Here is an 18,309-nt window from a genome sequence, read left to right as displayed (position 1 = left end):
CCCCGGGCGCTCTATACGGTAAATGTGAGCAGAAGGTAGTTTTGAGCGTTTCAAGAAATTTCCAAAGATCTTAAGATTATAGTTCATTCAATTTCTTCATTATTATGCTTCGAATCGACTTTTTTTATATATACGAGAGAGTAATAAAAGGTAATTTTCCATGCTAAACTTAGTACGGTCATTTTAAATATTTTAATTCTGATTTTCTAGATTCTCAGAGGTTTTTGGTTAGTGTATTATTAACAAAATTACGGGCGGGGGTTTTCGAAATTTTGAAACTTGTAACTGAAAAAAATTTCGGAACGCGAATAACTCGAAAACTATGAGGAATTGTAGAATGTGGAATAAATTTATTAAGGACTATAAAATAAATGAAATACAACACAAAAATAGATCCTATTTTGAAGGAACTAATCTGTGCATCGATCGCACATTTGCAGGTATAAAAACTGTATCTTCAATCCCTTGTATTTATCTTGGAATGTTTATTACCGTAAATGAAAAGAATTAACAACAAATACTTTCTCATCAATGCGATTATAATCTTAGTCTCATAGCCTAACCTAACCTAACCTAACCTAACCTAATCTAACCTAACCTAACTTAACCTACTCTAGCTCAATAGCACAACCTAACATATCTAACCATTCTTAAATTGAAAAGATTTTTTTGTGGAATATTCAAAATAAGCAATTTTTCAATTATTTTGAACCTACAACCAAAAATGCACTCATTCTTAGGAAAACTAATTTTTCCTATTAATTTTTATTCAATATTGAAAATTCGCTCGTTTTGGAAAATTCTAGATGTTGCTGATGGTTTTTGGTTTTGTCTTAATGTTAATAATAGTTATTGAAAAGTTCGTATGTTTGTCAATTTCTAGGAATCACTTCGGCAGATCAAATTTTCTTACGCGTTCGTCGAACGATATTTCGAAATCGCCACCGATGAAACATGGATCAACGAAAGATATAAATCAAATGAATTTCGGCAAGATAAAACAGTAAAATCGAAAAAAAAATTATAAAAGAATTAACAACAGAGTAAATACTTTCTCATCAATGCGATTATAATCATAATCTCCTAACCTAACCTAACCTAACCTAACCTAACCTAACCTAACCTAACCTAACCTAACCTAACCTAACCTAACCTAACCTAACCTAACCTAACCTAACCTAACCTAACCTAACCTAACCTAACCTAACCTAACCTAACCTAACCTAACCTAACCTAACCTAACCTAACCTAACCTAACCTAACCTAACCACCTTTTTTTTTTGTGAGTGGGAAAATCTTCAAAAGACTTCTGGGAAGGTGTCCCAGGCGTGCTGGATTCACCCGTTACCCGGGCGCCTACCAGCTAAAAACCCACCCTCTTCTCCACCGACGCATGTGGAACCGTTCTTAGCGAACGTCACATGCGCCGGCAACCTAACCTAACCTAACCTAACCTAACCTAACCTAACCTAACCTAACCTAACCTAACCTAACCTAATCTAACCTAACCTAACCTAACCTAACCTAACCTAACCTAACCTAACCTAACCTAACCACCTTTTTTTTTTGTGGGTGGGAAAATCTTCAAAAGACTTCTGGGAAGGTGTCCCAGGCGTGCTGGATTCACCCGTTACCCGGGCGCCTACCAGCTAAAAACCCACCCTCTTCTCCACCGACGCATGTGGAACCGTTCTTAGCGAACATCGTGTCACATGCGCCGGCAACCTAACCTAACCTAACCTAACCTAACCTAACCTAACCTAACCTAACCTAACCTAACCTAACCTAACCTAACCTAACCTAACCTAACCTAACCTAACCTAACCTAACCTAGCCTAACCTAACCTAACCAAACCTGACTTCCTCATACTTCGATGATCCTACGGTGTAAATACAAGAATTAACAGTTTGAATTCATTGACCACCCACTGTTTTAACCAGTTTTAACCGACTTTTTCTTGTATCATAACCTCAAAGTTTTAGTTTCAGAAAAAAACGCCTACTGGAGCTGGAATTTCTATTTTTTTTTGCACGATGTTTTGCGGGGTAATAAATAAACACTTTATTTTTCACATACTTCACAATACACTTAACTTATAATAATTTACTTATAAATACTTTTACTAATTCGTTCTTTTAACTACGACTAATTAAAACTAAACTAAATTCGTTTAGAAAAATCATTTATATATCTAAATGAAATTCTACAAAGTTCTAGAACAGAAAGAAACAGAAGAAATGAATAAATAGACTTTCCTAGAAATTATTTAGAAGAAATACTGTAAATAAACCGCCTGCTACTAATTATATACGAACAAACATCAAACGAGTTCCGTTATTTTTACTTGTTATGCATCACGCAAACTATAGGGTGGATACAAAACTTTTGACTGGTAATATACATTTGATATTTAGTATTATTTGTTCAGGATTAACTGCGATATACAAAGAAAGGAATAAATATATTCTATTACACTTAAAAATCAATCTTTTATTGGTTAATTATATAATTATTATAATTATATAAAAATCATCCCCTATCTCCTATAGATTTGGGGTTGTAGGGGGTGTTTGAGGGAATTGATTACAATATATAGAAGGTGGAATTAGCCGTCGGTTATTTTTTTAAGTTAAATTAGGTTAGGTTAGGTTGTTTTAACACATTTTAAATATTTTCTCACATATTTATTTGAATTTACAGCACTTTTTACCGAAACGCCATTAATTGACTGAAACCTCGAACTTATAAATTCAACTTTTGTTTCTGTGTATCTCTGTATTTTAAAACTTAGTCCCCACCTTCGTAAACGTACCAACCGAGTATCAAAACTACTTTTCCATTTCACCTAGACTGGTAGAACCAAAGTTTCAGCTTTTATGTACCTGTATAACTCGCAAAGGTACGACCATTGTTAAATAAAATCGACCAAAGACTTTTTCACCGATGAGGTCATCACACCAAATGAATATTTAAACTCGTTTATCACAGTGCGGAACAGTAAGAATCACTAATAAACTGTTATTATTAATTTTTATGAGGAATGTTTTTTCTAAAGTGATTATTAACTTTGTTCTGCTTGTTTTTTTATTTATTTATTCGGAATGATTGCTAGTGACTATGTCCTGGAATTGTGTAACGTTTTTTATTCCGGCCAGGTAAGCAAAGAAACATTTAATTATTTCGTAATGCGATCAAAATTTTGGGGTACTGAAAACCCTAAAGTCCTTTTCAAATTTAAAATTATTAGAGAAAAACAATGTGTATTGTCTGCTCTGTTAAAATATACTTCAGATTTTGAATAATTCCGTTAAAAGTAATCGAAAGTAATCAAATCGGGAGAACTAGCCGGCCATTCGATCGTTCCACGTCTTCCAATCCACCTATTGGAGAAAACATCGATCAAATAACTTCCAACTGTTGGTAATAAATTCCAATTATCATTTTTCTTCCTCAAGGATACCCGAAGGATATGTTTTCTTTTCAGTTCTGCAAGAATACCCGGAAGATTTGGCATTATGTTCGATGTGAACACACTGTATATTTTTTTTGCATATTAAAGTTAATCTATCAGGTTTGATTTGCTTCTCAATTTGGTAGAGTGTTGTCCAAACAGTTTGGTCTCTCAGTACTTTAGGATAAGTGACATAAATTGGCCTCCACGCAGTCTCGATTTAACACCTATGGACTGTGGGGTAAAATCAAATCTAGACTCTAAGCAAACAAAAGGTTTTCATTTGGACTATGTTAGTTTCAAGAAATAAATTCCCAAGCGATGTATTTAATTGTGTTAGAATCGTTTTTTTTTGAGAAAGCTTGTATTTCGAAAGATATAGTAAATAAAATGGCCGGTAATTATTCTGTTTATTCGATTTAAGGTGGAAAATGGTTCCTGCGTCCAACGGATGATAGGAAATATTAAAACGGGAGTTATTCTTAAAGATGTCTCGATGGTTGTACACTCTGGTGAAGTATTAGCTGTATTGGGATCCAAAGGTATAGTATCAAACTTATGAAAACACCAAAAACTTGTATGTAACATAAAAAAGACAAATCTGGCAATGTCATCATGAGGTGCACTGCAGGTGGTTTAATCACCAACACGCTTCGACTTTTGGTTCGCTGAGTTTTCGTGGTCGCACTTTACTACAGGAGGAATTTCGTGGAGGTTGTCAAAAATCGGCTGATGTGCCAGAAAACACGAAGCGATTAAAACGAAATTCGTGTAATATCACGACTTGCCATCGCCATTACCATCCAAAGCTAATTGTCTGGGGAAAATGTTGATGGTGAACTGATAGAGCTAAGAGAAACCTGAAAAACTTGTTGATGAAAGCGAACGTTCAACTACAGATGATGTGGGCGTGTGGCTAGCCGGCGAGGAAGAAGGATGCGGCAAGTTTATGACAGTCCACCCGAAAAAGTCCTTGTTCGTTCATAGAGCAACTTATGGCAGGATAAAATTTTGTTAGAGCAATGCAAAAAAAAGTTAGGAAAAAAATGATGCTCAAGATGTAGAAGAGGAAGTTTCTCTTGCTACTAATGCACCTGAGAAGATTGTTAATGAACTGGAGAAACGAAACCTGGAAAACTTGTTGAAGGAAGCGAACGTTCAACTACAGATGATGTGGGCGTGTGGCTAGCCGGCGAGGAAGAAGGATGCGGCAAGTTTATGACAGTCCACCCGAAAAAGTCCTTGTTCGTTCATAGAGCAACTTATGGCAGGATAAAACTTTGTTAGAGCAATGCAAAAAAAAGTTAGGAAAAAAATGATGCTCAAGATGTAGAAGAGGAAGTTTCTCTTGCTACTAATGCACCTGAGAAGATTGTTAATGAACTGGAGAAACGAAACCTGGAAAACTTGTTGATGGAAGCGAAAGTTTAACTACAGATGATGTGGGCGTGTGGCTAGCCGGCGAGGAAGAAGGATGCGGCAAGTTTATGACAGTCCACCCGAAAAAGTCCTTGTTCGTTCATAGAGCAACTTATGGCAGGATAAAATTTTGTTAGAGCAATGCAAAAAAAAGTTAGGAAAAAAATGATGCTCAAGATGTAGAAGAGGAAGTTTCTCTTGCTACTAATGCACCTGAGAAGATTGTTAATGAACTGGAGAAACGAAACCTGGAAAACTTGTTGAAGGAAGCGAAAGTTTAACTACAGATGATGTGGGCGTGTGGCTAGCCGGCGAGGAAGAAGGATGCGGCAAGTTTATGACAGTCCACCCGAAAAAGTCCTTGTTCGTTCATAGAGCAACTTATGGCAGGATAAAATTTTGTTAGAGCAATGCAAAAAAAAGTTAGGAAAAAAATGATGCTCAAGATGTAGAAGAGGAAGTTTCTCTTGCTACTAATGCACCTGAGAAGATTGTTAATGAACTGGAGAAACGAAACCTGGAAAACTTGTTGATGGAAGCGAAAGTTTAACTACAGATGATGTGGGCGTGTGGCTAGCCGGCGAGGAAGAAGGATGCGGCAAGTTTATGACAATCCACCCGAAAAAGTCCTTGTTCGTTCATAGAGCAACTTATGGCAGGATAAAACTTTGTTAGAGCAATGCAAAAAAAAGTTAGGAAAAAAATGATGCTCAAGATGTAGAAGAGGAAGTTTCTCTTGCTACTAATGCACCTGAGAAGATTGTTAATGAACTGGAGAAACGAAACCTGAAAAACTTGTTGATGGAAGCGAAAGTTTAACTACAGATGATGTGGGCGTGTGGCTAGCCGGCGAGGAAGAAGGATGCGGCAAGTTTATGACAATCCACCCGAAAAAGTCCTTGTTCGTTCATAGAGCAACTTATGGCAGGATAAAACTTTGTTAGAGCAATGCAAAAAAAAGTTAGGAAAAAAATGATGCTCAAGATGTAGAAGAGGAAGTTTCTCTTGCTACTAATGCACCTGAGAAGATTGTTAATGAACTGGAGAAACGAAACCTGGAAAACTTGTTGATGGAAGCGAAAGTTTAACTACAGATGATGTGGGCGTGTGGCTAGCCGGCGAGGAAGAAGGATGCGGCAAGTTTATGACAATCCACCCGAAAAAGTCCTTGTTCGTTCATAGAGCAACTTATGGCAGGATAAAACTTTGTTAGAGCAATGCAAAAAAAAGTTAGGAAAAAAATGATGCTCAAGATGTAGAAGAGGAAGTTTCTCTTGCTACTAATACACCTGAGAAGATTGTTAATGAACTGGAGAAACGAAACCTGGAAAACTTGTTGATGGAAGCGAAAGTTTAACTACAGATGATGTGGGCGTGTGGCTAGCCGGCGAGGAAGAAGGATGCGGCAAGTTTATGACAGCCATGGAAATAATCGAAGTTGTATTGAGTAGAAAAGAAGGAAATAGTGAAGCGTCCGCTCTTCATTTAGTTATCCACGATGCTGCAGTGGGTGCCTTTACTATTCCCATCAAGTTGGTAGAAGAAAATGATGTTTCCGCAAATGATAATCTTGTTTTAAAGAGGTTTCAGAGGAATATGTTGTTTCAAACAAAGAAACAAAAGAAAATCGATAGTTTCCTCACTCCAATTGGATTAGTCCACCTAAAATGCAGCTCTTGGCATGTTTTACCAATAGGCAGAGTCTAAAACGATTATTTTTAAGACTCCATTTTTGAAAAGAGACCATTAAACTCTTATTACTTGAGTCATCCGTGATATTATCATTTTTTTCTTACTAGGTAGTGGAAAGAAAGCTCTGTTGGATGTTATATCGCGCAGAGCACAGGGTTCCATTAGAGGACAGATTCATCTCAACAATCATCCAATGAGCATGTGCCTATTTCAACAAAGATGCGCTTATGTTACTCATAAATGTGACTTTATACCCGGCTTAACTGTGGAACAAACTTTCTATTACACACCTACCAGGGTTAGTACCATAAATTATCTATTGTGAAATTATCTGTATTTAATTCAATATAGTCAAAATTTTCGTACACCTCGTCGAAATCTTGGACATTGAGTAAAAAATAATCGCACAGGACCAGATCAGAGCTATACTGTGGGTGTTTAATCTCTGTGAAACCACATTCGTGTACAGTTCCCATTCCCAGTGCCACATTCCATACATTTCCATCATGCTTACCTCGCACAATTATCGCCAGGTCATTCGTGGTTACATTTATGAGTAGATGATCGACTAATGAACTAATAATGACCTCATCAACACGTCATTAATTGTCGACATCATCTCTTTGTTGGAAAGTCGCTGATGGAATCGCGTTTCATCCGTAGTTATGGAACGGAGCAACACTCGATGGAAACATCTTCAATTGTGAGCACCCATCTTGTACACAGTTTTCTCTAGTCCAAATTTTCAGTTAATATGCGATGTATCGCACTTTTTGGAATGCCCACTATGTCTGTTAGCTCACCCAGTACCACTTTGGGGATTTCCTTCAACATTTCTGGAGTCGTCACCTCATTTGGTCGACCTCTACGATGCTGGTCTTTGCAGGTTGTACAGTCTCGTCTAAACTGTATTATCAAATATTTCAGGTACTTCTGGGACTATCTTCGTAAAGCTTGTTGAGACTTGTCGCGTGCATAAACATTTTTACGAACTACAAGAAGCCAAGAGGTCACTACATACAAAACTTTGAGGCCTTTAATTTGAAAAAGAAGGCCAGTACTGGAAAATTTAAGGTTTGATTATAGAACACAGTTGAATTGATAAATTTCTGGTCTGGTTCTATCTCAGTATTCGTTAAATTTTCTCACGTTTTTCTCAATTTTGACTTACATTATCTGCTTCGGGACACCTTTTGTATATATTTTTCATTTTAGCTCTCTGGATATTTAAAAAAAGCTAAGGTGAAGCAGATAATGGCTGATTTGGTCTTATCACAAGTTTCTAGTAAATGTGTAGAAGACTTGACGAAGAGTGAGTATAGACGGCTGATGATTGGTATCCAACTTATAAAAGAACCAGGTAATTCAACTCATTTTCATACTTTTTCACAGTAGGGACGATTCAACGCTAAAAGTGTAGGTGAAATCTATAATATTGTTAGAAATTGTTTCATGATATCTTTGATTTTTGCCCATACTACGAAATTAAGGAGAAAACAAGAATTTTTTAGTTGTTATGGTACTTTTTACTGGATTATTTCGACAAATTCTTCCGTACAGAACCTGCAGCCTGTGGACGAGCATAGTCCTACAATAGGATGGAGTTTTAACCGATGAAACTGTTGTAAAATTTCTTCTCTGTATCTAGGTTTTTGCTTCCATTGAAATGCCCGTCCGAACCGTCTAGAAACCTTCTCTAAAGCCACGTTTTCTTTCATGGACAACTTCAGGTCTTCTCTTTCTCTTCAACAGCAACACTGCCTCCCTTCCAAAAAGTCCAGCTTCTCAATACTCAAAGTAAACTCATGAATTAATTGATTCGAGCTGCCACCTTTGGGCCCTTGAGTCTTCGATCACGTTTACTGATCCATACAATACGTGCCGCCCTGAAATTTTTCCATTACCAAAGGTTCTGGTACTTGTAAGTTCAAAATTGTCGCACCCACCGACAAAATATAAAAGAGAAATTTGTTATACTGAAATTTAGTGGAAAGATTACGAGTTGGGGAAGTTATCCAAGAGATTGAATTTCAACTTTGATCTCTGAAGATGATAACTTGTTTACTAAAACGCGCTTCAGACAGCATAATCTTGATTATCGGTGTAATGGTATTCGTAATTTTGATTTCGAAATATTTTTAGTGGTTTTGCTGCTAGATGAACCAACGTGGGATTTGGATCCACTAAACACTTACCTCATCGTTTCTATTCTTTCTAATGCAGCTAAGAAATATGGAACAGCCATAATATTAACAATGGAAAAACCTCGCTCCGACGTTTTTCCATTTTTGGAACGAGTCTTATATTTGTGTCTAGGAGATGTTGTTTACACGGGAGGAACTAGACAAATGCTGGAATATTTCAATGAAATCGGTTTCCCTTGTCCTCAACTCGAGAATCCTTTAATGTACTATCGTAAGTAGAGTTGTTGAATATTTTTTTTTTTAATTTTTCCAATGAATCTATCCAAGATTTCACAGAAAATACCAGGGACTAAACCTCTCTGTTCCTATATTACCCATTTCTGCTGTTCTGTCTTCTCCTCTCGTTTAACTTGATGGTTTTTTGATCAGATCTGTTTTTGTTAGCACTTATTGACATTTTTCTAATTATTTCTTCTTTTTTCACTTTCCTCTTCTTTCAAACATTGTTTTGTCAGATCTAATCTCTTTCTTTCGACATTTTTTTGCTTTTTGTTATCACTTTTTGACGTTTCTCCGATCTCCTCCAATCCAGTTCTCTTCTATCTTTGTTCCACATTTTGCCACTTCTCTTATATAATTTGTTTTGGTCTCAAATTATTCCCGCTCTTCTTTTTATCAACTTATTGTTGTGTCAGATTAATTTTCCTCTCTCTCCTTCAATACTTTTTGACGTTTGATCCGTATCGTCCAATCCTGTCCTTTTCCATCTTTGTTTCTCATTCTGCCTCTTCCTTTTTATAATAGTTTTTGGTTTCATACCATTTCTTCTCTTCTCTTCTTTTCTTTTCCTCTTTTTTTTTCTTATTCTTGCACCAATTGGTTCGTTTTTCTATATCATAATTCATTCTAGTTCCACCATGTTATTCCTTCTCTTCTTTCTCCTTCTCTTCCTGCACTTATTGTTTTGTTAGATTCGTTTTCCTCTTTCTCTCTGTATCTCTTTCTCCTCTTTAAACAGTTTTTTGCACAATTCATTCTTGTCATTGTCATTTTTGACGTTTCTCCGATTTCCTCTAATTCTGTTCCCATCCACATTTTGTTATTTGCTCTTCGTGATTTGTTTTAGTTTATCACTTTGTCTTCTCTTCTTTTCTTTTCCTCTCTTTTTTCTTATTCTTGCACCAATTGGTTCGTCAGATTCGTTTTTCTATCTCATAATTCATTCTAGTTCCATCATGTTATTCCTTCTCTTCTTTCTCCTTCTCTTCCTGTACTTATTGTTTTGTTATATTCGTTTTCCTCTTTCTCTCTGTATCTCTTTCTCCTCTTTAAACAGTTTTTTGCACAATTCATTCTTGTCATTGTCATTTTTGACGTTTCTCCGATTTCCTCTAATTCTGTTCTCATCCACATTTTGCCATTTGCTTTTCGTGATTTGTTTTAGTTTATCACTTTCTCTTCTCTTCTTTCCCTTTCACGTCGTTCTCATATTAATTGTCCCCATTCCTTCCAATTATGTTTATATTTCATCATTTCTTTATTATACAAGGTTTCCTATAAGTTTTTTAAAATATAAATTGCATATTGAACACGAAAGGCGCGCGGCAGGCTTCCGAGTCCCCGAAGACGATAATTTGAGTATCAAAACGCGCGTCACACAGTGTAATTATCAGTCCACCCACGTATTATTGGAGAAAAATAAAGAAATTTCGCCGAAACAACATTCAGTAGGTAGATACTGACGCTACCAATTGACCAAATTTCGCGAATTAATTCATTTCGTTTAATAACGTGTCATACTCTGATGAGGCTCATTTCCGCATCAATTGGTAGCGAAAATCCGCGAAGCTAATAGCAAAGGTTCAAAGTTACTTGACAGCAAATGGCATCGTGGGCCTCAAAATAAGTACCGCAGTATCTGTTTATAAAAATAGATGTCTCTACTTTCCACAGTTTGTCTTTCGACAGTCGACAGACGTTCTAGAGAACGATTCGTTGAAAGCAACCACCAAATCGCTGCGCTTGTTGAGAAATTCAAAATTGAAGGGGGTATGTTTCGCAAAGGATCGGGTGTAATTACTCCAAATCATAATATGGACCATGGAATGCACGGAAATAAAGTAACTCTTCTTTACGGGCGACCTGGACAATGTATAACAGGGTGGACTATTTATACGTAAGTAATAGTTTGTGTGTGCGATTTTTTTTTCATCCCGAATTCAATATTTCGTGATTTTCATTCGCGAAATATATGAGGGGTATTTTTAATCGATAGCAACATCATTTTTTCTTTCAGGAGATTGGTGACGGCTTCGTTGAGCTTCAGAAAAGCGGGCTTAAGACAAGCGTTCTTGAGATTGTTTTTGCTGCCTTTATATTTCTTCTTTTTATGGATATTCTATAACGAAATGAAAGTAGGTGATGGGACACTTTGTAAAATATTCAATTTATGATATTATGTTTGTTTTATAGACTTGGCAACACACGTTTATTTCGAGAAGTGGGTTAATATTGAACTGTTTATCTGCTGCGTATTTTTGCGGTATAGTAAATACCGTTTTAATGTGTAAGTATACGTATTAACAAGGATTTTATTAAAGTGTACCTCAAATTTCATTATTTTCTATAAGATTTGAGGCAAGTAAAATATAATTAGGACTGCGAGACATGGTTTATACTCAATCTCGTCTGGTGATTAACTTCCTCATCTCGTGAATCTCGTATTTTATAATTTCTTTGACCTTTCCGGGCAAAATTCGAATTTTATGACTCGATTCATCACTTTCTGAGATTTGTATGACTTTTATGATATTTTCCATTCGCCATTTTTGACTAATTTGATTTGTGTCAGTAAATTTTTTGAGTTTCTAGTGATTTTTCTCATCACCTAGTGACTTTTTTTAACCTCTCGTGACTTGTCTGTTTCTGTTTTCTGTCGATTTATTACTTTTTGAGTTTTTTATTACTAATATGACATTCTCCAATCGAGAATTTCTACGAAATTGATTTGTTTGTGAATTTACTGAGTATCTAGTGACTTTTCGGGGCAAAATTCGAATTTTATCACTTTCTGAGATTTTTATGAATCTAATCGCGATTTTTCCAACTTCTAGTGATTTTTCTCGGCGTCTAGTGAGTTTTCTGAGTATTTAGTGACTTTTTTTAACCTCTCGTGACTTTTCTGAGATGTTTTCTGTCGATTTATTACTTTTTGAGTTTTTTATTACTAATATGACATTCTCCAATCGAGAATTTCTACGAAATTGATGTGTTTGTGAATTTACTGAGTATCTAGTGACTTAATCGGGCAAAATTCGGATTTTATCACTTTCTGAGATTTTTATGAATCCAATCGCGATTTTTCCAACTTCTAGTGATTTTTCTCGGCGTCTAGTGAGTTTTGTGAATCTCTAGTGAGTTTTCTGAGCATCTAGTGACTTTTGTGAACCTTTAGTGGGTTTTCTGTTTCTGTTTTCTGTCGATTTATTGCTTTTTGAGTTTTTATTACTAATATGACATTCTCCAATTGAGAATTTCTACGAAATTGATTTGTTTGTGAATTTACTGAGTATCTAGTGACTTTTTCGGGCAAAATTCGAATTTTATCACTTTCTGAGATTTTTATGAATCTAATCGCGATTTTTCCAACTTCTAGTGATTTTTCTCGGCGTCTAGTGAGTTTTCTGAGTATCTAGTGACTTTTTTTAACCTCTCGTGACTTTTCTGAGATGTTTTCTGTCGATTTATTACTTTTTGAGTTTTTTATTACTAATATGACATTCTCCAATCGAGAATTTCTACGAAATTGATTTGTTTGTGAATTTACTGAGTATCTAGTGACTTTTTCGGGCAAAATTCGAATTTTATCACTTTCTGAGATTTTTATGAATCTAATCGCGATTTTTCCAACTTCTAGTGATTTTTCTCGGCGTCTAGTGAGTTTTCTGAGTATCTAGTGACTTTTTTTAACCTCTCGTGACTTTTCTGAGATGTTTTCTGTCGATTTATTACTTTTTGAGTTTTTTATTACTAATATGACATTCTCCAATCGAGAATTTCTACGAAATTGATTTGTTTGTGAATTTACTGAGTATCTAGTGACTTTTCGGGGCAAAATTCGAATTTTATCACTTTCTGAGATTTTTATGAATCTAATCGCGATTTTTCCAACTTCTAGTGATTTTTCTCGGCGTCTAGTGAGTTTTGTGAATCTCTAGTGAGTTTTCTGAGCATCTAGTGACTTTTGTGAACCTTTAGTGGGTTTTCTGTTTCTGTTTTCTGTCGATTTATTGCTTTTTGAGTTTTTATTACTAATATGACATTCTCCAATTGAGAATTTCTACGAAATTGATTTGTTTGTGAATTTACTGAGTATCTAGTGACTTTTCGGGGCAAAATTCGAATTTTATCACTTTCTGAGATTTTTATGAATCTAATCGCGATTTTTCCAACTTCTAGTGATTTTTCTCGGCGTCTAGTGAGTTTTCTGAGTATTTAGTGACTTTTTTTAACCTCTCGTGACTTTTCTGAGATGTTTTCTGTCGATTTATTACTTTTTGAGTTTTTTATTACTAATATGACATTCTCCAATCGAGAATTTCTACGAAATTGATGTGTTTGTGAATTTACTGAGTATCTAGTGACTTAATCGGGCAAAATTCGGATTTTATCACTTTCTGAGATTTTTATGAATCCAATCGCGATTTTTCCAACTTCTAGTGATTTTTCTCGGCGTCTAGTGAGTTTTGTGAATCTCTAGTGAGTTTTCTGAGCATCTAGTGACTTTTGTGAACCTTTAGTGGGTTTTCTGTTTCTGTTTTCTGTCGATTTATTGCTTTTTGAGTTTTTATTACTAATATGACATTCTCCAATTGAGAATTTCTACGAAATTGATTTGTTTGTGAATTTACTGAGTATCTAGTGACTTTTTCGGGCAAAATTCGAATTTTATCACTTTCTGAGATTTTTATGAATCTAATCGCGATTTTTCCAACTTCTAGTGATTTTTCTCGGCGTCTAGTGAGTTTTCTGAGTATCTAGTGACTTTTTTTAACCTCTCGTGACTTTTCTGAGATGTTTTCTGTCGATTTATTACTTTTTGAGTTTTTTATTACTAATATGACATTCTCCAATCGAGAATTTCTACGAAATTGATTTGTTTGTGAATTTACTGAGTATCTAGTGACTTTTTCGGGCAAAATTCGAATTTTATCACTTTCTGAGATTTTTATGAATCTAATCGCGATTTTTCCAACTTCTAGTGATTTTTCTCGGCGTCTAGTGAGTTTTGTGAATCTCTAGTGAGTTTTCTGAGCATCTAGTGACTTTTGTGAACCTTTAGTGGGTTTTCTGTTTCTGTTTTCTGTCGATTTATTGCTTTTTGAGTTTTTATTACTAATATGACATTCTCCAATTGAGAATTTCTACGAAATTGATTTGTTTGTGAATTTACTGAGTATCTAGTGACTTTTCGGGGCAAAATTCGAATTTTATCACTTTCTGAGATTTTTATGAATCCAATCGCGATTTTTCCAACTTCTAGTGATTTTTCTCGGCGTCTAGTGAGTTTTCTGAGCATCTAGTGACTATTAAGAACCTCTCGTGACTTTTCTGTTTCTGTTTTCTGTCGATTTATTGCTTTTTGAGTTTTTATTACTAATATGACATTCTCCAATTGAGAATTTCTACGAAATTGATTTGTTTGTGAATTTACTGAGTATCTAGTGACTTTTTCGGGCAAAATTCGAATTTTATCACTTTCTGAGATTTTTATGAATCTAATCGCGATTTTTCCAACTTCTAGTGATTTTTCTCGGCGTCTAGTGAGTTTTCTGAGTATCTAGTGACTTTTTTTAACCTCTCGTGACTTTTCTGAGATGTTTTCTGTCGATTTATTACTTTTTGAGTTTTTTATTACTAATATAACATTCTCCAATCGAGAATTTTTACGAAATTTATTTGTTTGTGAATTTACTGAGTATCTAGTGACTTTTCCGGGCAAAATTCGAATATTATCACTTTCTGAGATTTTTATGAATCCAATCGCGATTTTTTCAACTTCTAGTGATTTTTCTCGGCGTCTAGTGAGTTTTGTGAATCTCTAGTGAGTTTTCTGAGCATCTAGTGACTATTAAGAACCTCTCGTGACTTTTCTGTTTCTGTTTTCTGTCGATTTATTGCTTTTTGAGTTTTTATTACTAATATGACATTCTCCAATCGAGAATTTCTACGAAATTGATTTGTTTGGGAATTTACTGAGTATCTAGTGACTTTTCAGGCAAAAATTCGAATTTTATCACTTTCTGAGTTTTTTATGAATCCAATCACAAAATTTCTCAGCGTCTAGTGAGTTTTGTGAATCTCTAGTGAGTTTTCTGAGCATCTAGTGACTTTTCTGCTGAATAATATGAGTGGATTGTGGAATAAAAAACCGGTTTAGGTTGACCGGTAGTCTGTGGTTACTTCCTATAAACGGTAGGTAAGGGACTGTAGTTAAGATAAAAATAAAAATCAGCAACATTTTTGAGGTACTTTGACATAATTTTATATTTCAGATCCTACATACAGAACTCGCTATTACCAAGAAACTCAGGAGGGTTTATATGGAGGCACTTTATTCCTTTTGACTTATAATTTAGTGTCACTTCCATTCTCGTTTATTTCCACGATTTTAGCAACTTTAATAATATTTCCGTAAGTAACTCATTGGTATTCGAACAACAATTGTTTATAACAAAAATGCAGGCGTTGTTGTTCATCAGAACTTACAAAAACCTGTCTTATGTTCCACGTTGAGGTTCTTCGTTATCAACATTTACAAAACATTTCTTGGTAAATGAAAATAAGCGTTCAGAAAAAATTGAAAAGTAAATTTCGACTGACATGGAATTTTCCCCTATGTACTAGGATCTACTTGACGCGTTTTGTCTAACAAGACTTTCACTACTTTCGAAGCCTTCGTTTACCACTAAAATAAATCGTGTGTGTGGAGACGAAATTCGTTCAGTTCATTGAACGTCAGTTCGATTGACGTAGACTTGGACTAGTAACTAGCATTTTAGGCTCGGTGTTAGCTGCCTTGAGCCTTCTTCTGACTGTACAACCATTCGCAGCGATTCCTAGCGTTTCTCTGAGTTATTTTGGACCTGAATACCAGGGATTTTAAGTTGGAATTTCTCAGAAACCGATCATGATATTTATACTAAACACTCCGTTCACACTACCACTACACCAACACCCACAATTACACTGTCTGAGGAGCGTTTCTACAACCGAAGTTATCGTCTTCTTGGTTATCGAAACGCAAAACAGTTTAATCGTGAGTGTTGGTGTAGATTGTGTCCAGTCTCGTCGAAACGCGCGTCAGACAGTAAAATTATGAGTGTTGGTACACTAAACACTCCGTCCACACTACCACTACACCAACACTCACAATTTTACTGTCTGACGCGCGTTTCGACGAGACTGGACACAACCTACACCAACACTCACGATTAAACTGTTTTGCGTTTCGATAACCAAGAAGACGATAACTTCGGTTGAAGAAACGCTCCTCAGACAGTGTAATTGTGAGTGTTGGTGTAGTGGTAGTGTGAACGGAGTGTTTAGTGTACCGTTTTCTGATCAATATAAAAGCAATTTATTGTTTATTATTATTGTAGGTTACTAGGAGATTTCGAGAATCCTTTGGACTATGTCTGCTTCACTCTTGTACTATGGGCATGTTATACTTTCACGGAACAACAAACGATGGCGATTCTAATGATAGTCAAAGATAACGTCAAAGCCGCTATTTTCAGTATCTATATAACAGTTGTGTGTCTGACTCTAAGCAGCGGAATTTTACGGTAAATTGTCGTTCGATATCGTAAATTTTGAAATGAAATTATTCGGTTTCTAGATCTATAAAAGGTTTACAAGATTGGCTCTATTATCTAACATACGCTACTCAAACTCGTTACGCCGCAGCGTTTCTAAACAGAAAAGTCTTCACCCGACCATCACTCAGTCAAATGCTACCGTTTGATCCACAACATAACTGCACTAATATTTACGAAACGTCTCTTTTACACGGAGGGAGCAATCATTTTTGCAGATACACCAACGGACAGAGTTTTTTGACGGAAAGATACAGTAGGGATCCAACGGATGTTATTTTCAGTGGAATATTAGAAGAGGATTTGAATATCGGTGTAACTTGTGCTTTCGCTTTGGGCATGATTATTTTCAACTTATTCTTGTATTTGATACCGTTGCCTTCGTTCGTCAAAGCCAAGTTTAGGGAATAGCTCAAGAAATATGACTCAAATCGCGGTCGAAAGACTCTAGTAAAAAATCTGTAGCTTCCATTTTATTTTTCTGATTTCAGCATACCAAAATCATTAGTGTCAGCTTTATAATGAGTGGTATATGTTGTTATGAAGTTATTTTTTTTTGTTAAAGAAAAAATATCGAACGAAAAAGTGTTATAATTAACGGTGAAGAAAATACAAGCTTTTATTCGTCAAAATATTGATTTATTTCAAATTAACCCTTCATAGTACAGTGAACCGAGCAATTTTAAAGTCCTTAATGGATTAGTTTGAAATTTTGAGAGAAGCTCAAGCAAATAACAAACCTGATTTGGTGCCGATGTATGCTTCTACACCAGGGGTGAATGCCACCCTTACTCGGGGTGCAAATTTGAAATTTCAAAATAATATCGATAGAAAATTGAATTTTATGAAGAAAATGTGGAATGAAGTTTTTTATTTGAGTCAATAATTTCTGAGTTATTCGCGATTGAATATTTAAAAAAAAAAACAATTTCAACATTTTTTCACGAAAAACTCGAAAATTACGCATTTTCTGCAAAAACTTATTCCTATCAAAATTGAAGCTTATAAAATAACAAAGAAATTATTCGGTTTAAATGGAATTTTTTAAATAATATTCAGCAATTTATGAGTCACTTAAAACCAAATTTTTGTTTTTCGTAAATTTATGCAGAGATTTGAGCTCAAATAACGGAAAAACGATCAATTTTTCATAAAACATTGTAATAAACATTTTTAAAGTACTTTTTCAGACCTTTAAAATGAGCTTTTATAAAAACGTCTAGCCCGAAAATTAAGCGAGTTATGGTGAAAATAAGTTAAGTAACTCGAATTCGAAAAACTAAACCACGTTTTTCGACATTTTTTCACGAAAAACTCGAAAATTACGCATTTTCTGGAAAAAATTATTCTTATCAAAATTGAAGCTTATAAAAAACAAAGAAATTAGTCAGTTTGAATTAAATTTTTTTAATAATATTCAGCAAGTTATGAGTCACTTAAAACCAATTTTTTGCATTTTCGTAAATTTATGCAGAGATTTGAGCTCAAATAACGGAAAAACGATCAATTTTTCATAAAACATTGTAATAAACATTTTTAAAGTACTTTTTCAGACCTTTAAAATGAGCTTTTATAAAAACGTCTAGCCCGAAAATTAAGCGAGTTATGGTGAAAATAAGTTAAGTAACTCGAATTCGAAAAACTAAACCACGTTTTTCGACATTTTTTCACGAAAAACTCGAAAATTACGCATTTTCTGGAAAAAATTATTCTTATCAAAATTGA

The 18,309-nt window shown here is 35.0% G+C and overlaps 1 protein-coding gene across 1 annotated transcript; it reads left to right on the top strand.

Moving 5' to 3' along the window:
• Positions 1–2,756: 2,756 nt before the first annotated feature.
• Positions 2,757–17,216, top strand: LOC130442482 (ATP-binding cassette sub-family G member 5). Its single transcript, XM_056776635.1, has 11 exons — positions 2,757–3,156; positions 3,877–3,994; positions 6,671–6,861; positions 7,779–7,923; positions 8,706–8,978; positions 10,661–10,883; positions 11,004–11,121; positions 11,180–11,273; positions 15,262–15,400; positions 16,369–16,554; positions 16,608–17,216. Exons 1-11 carry the CDS (start codon positions 3,103–3,105, stop codon positions 16,993–16,995), a joined length of 1,929 nt encoding a protein of 642 aa, XP_056632613.1. The 5' UTR covers positions 2,757–3,102; the 3' UTR covers positions 16,996–17,216.
• The last annotated feature ends 1,093 nt before the right edge of the window (positions 17,217–18,309 follow it).

The sequence above is a fragment of the Diorhabda sublineata genome, chromosome 4 (assembly GCF_026230105.1).
Source record: "Diorhabda sublineata isolate icDioSubl1.1 chromosome 4, icDioSubl1.1, whole genome shotgun sequence".
Lineage (NCBI taxonomy): Eukaryota > Metazoa > Arthropoda > Insecta > Coleoptera > Chrysomelidae > Diorhabda > Diorhabda sublineata.
The sequence above is the reverse complement of the archived record's forward strand: the minus strand, read 5'-3'. Positions and strand labels throughout refer to the sequence as shown.

Excerpts from the sequence above, each read along its gene's own strand:
- LOC130442482 (XM_056776635.1), top strand. The coding sequence starts at position 3,103 with ATGATTGCTAGTGACTATGTCCTGGAATTGTGTAACGTTTTTTATTCC. Across the intron at positions 3,157-3,876 it reads ACGTTTTTTATTCCGGCCAG|GTGGAAAATGGTTCCTGCGT; the intron begins GTAAGCAAAGAA and ends ATTCGATTTAAG. Across the intron at positions 3,995-6,670 it reads AGCTGTATTGGGATCCAAAG|GTAGTGGAAAGAAAGCTCTG; the intron begins GTATAGTATCAA and ends TTTTCTTACTAG.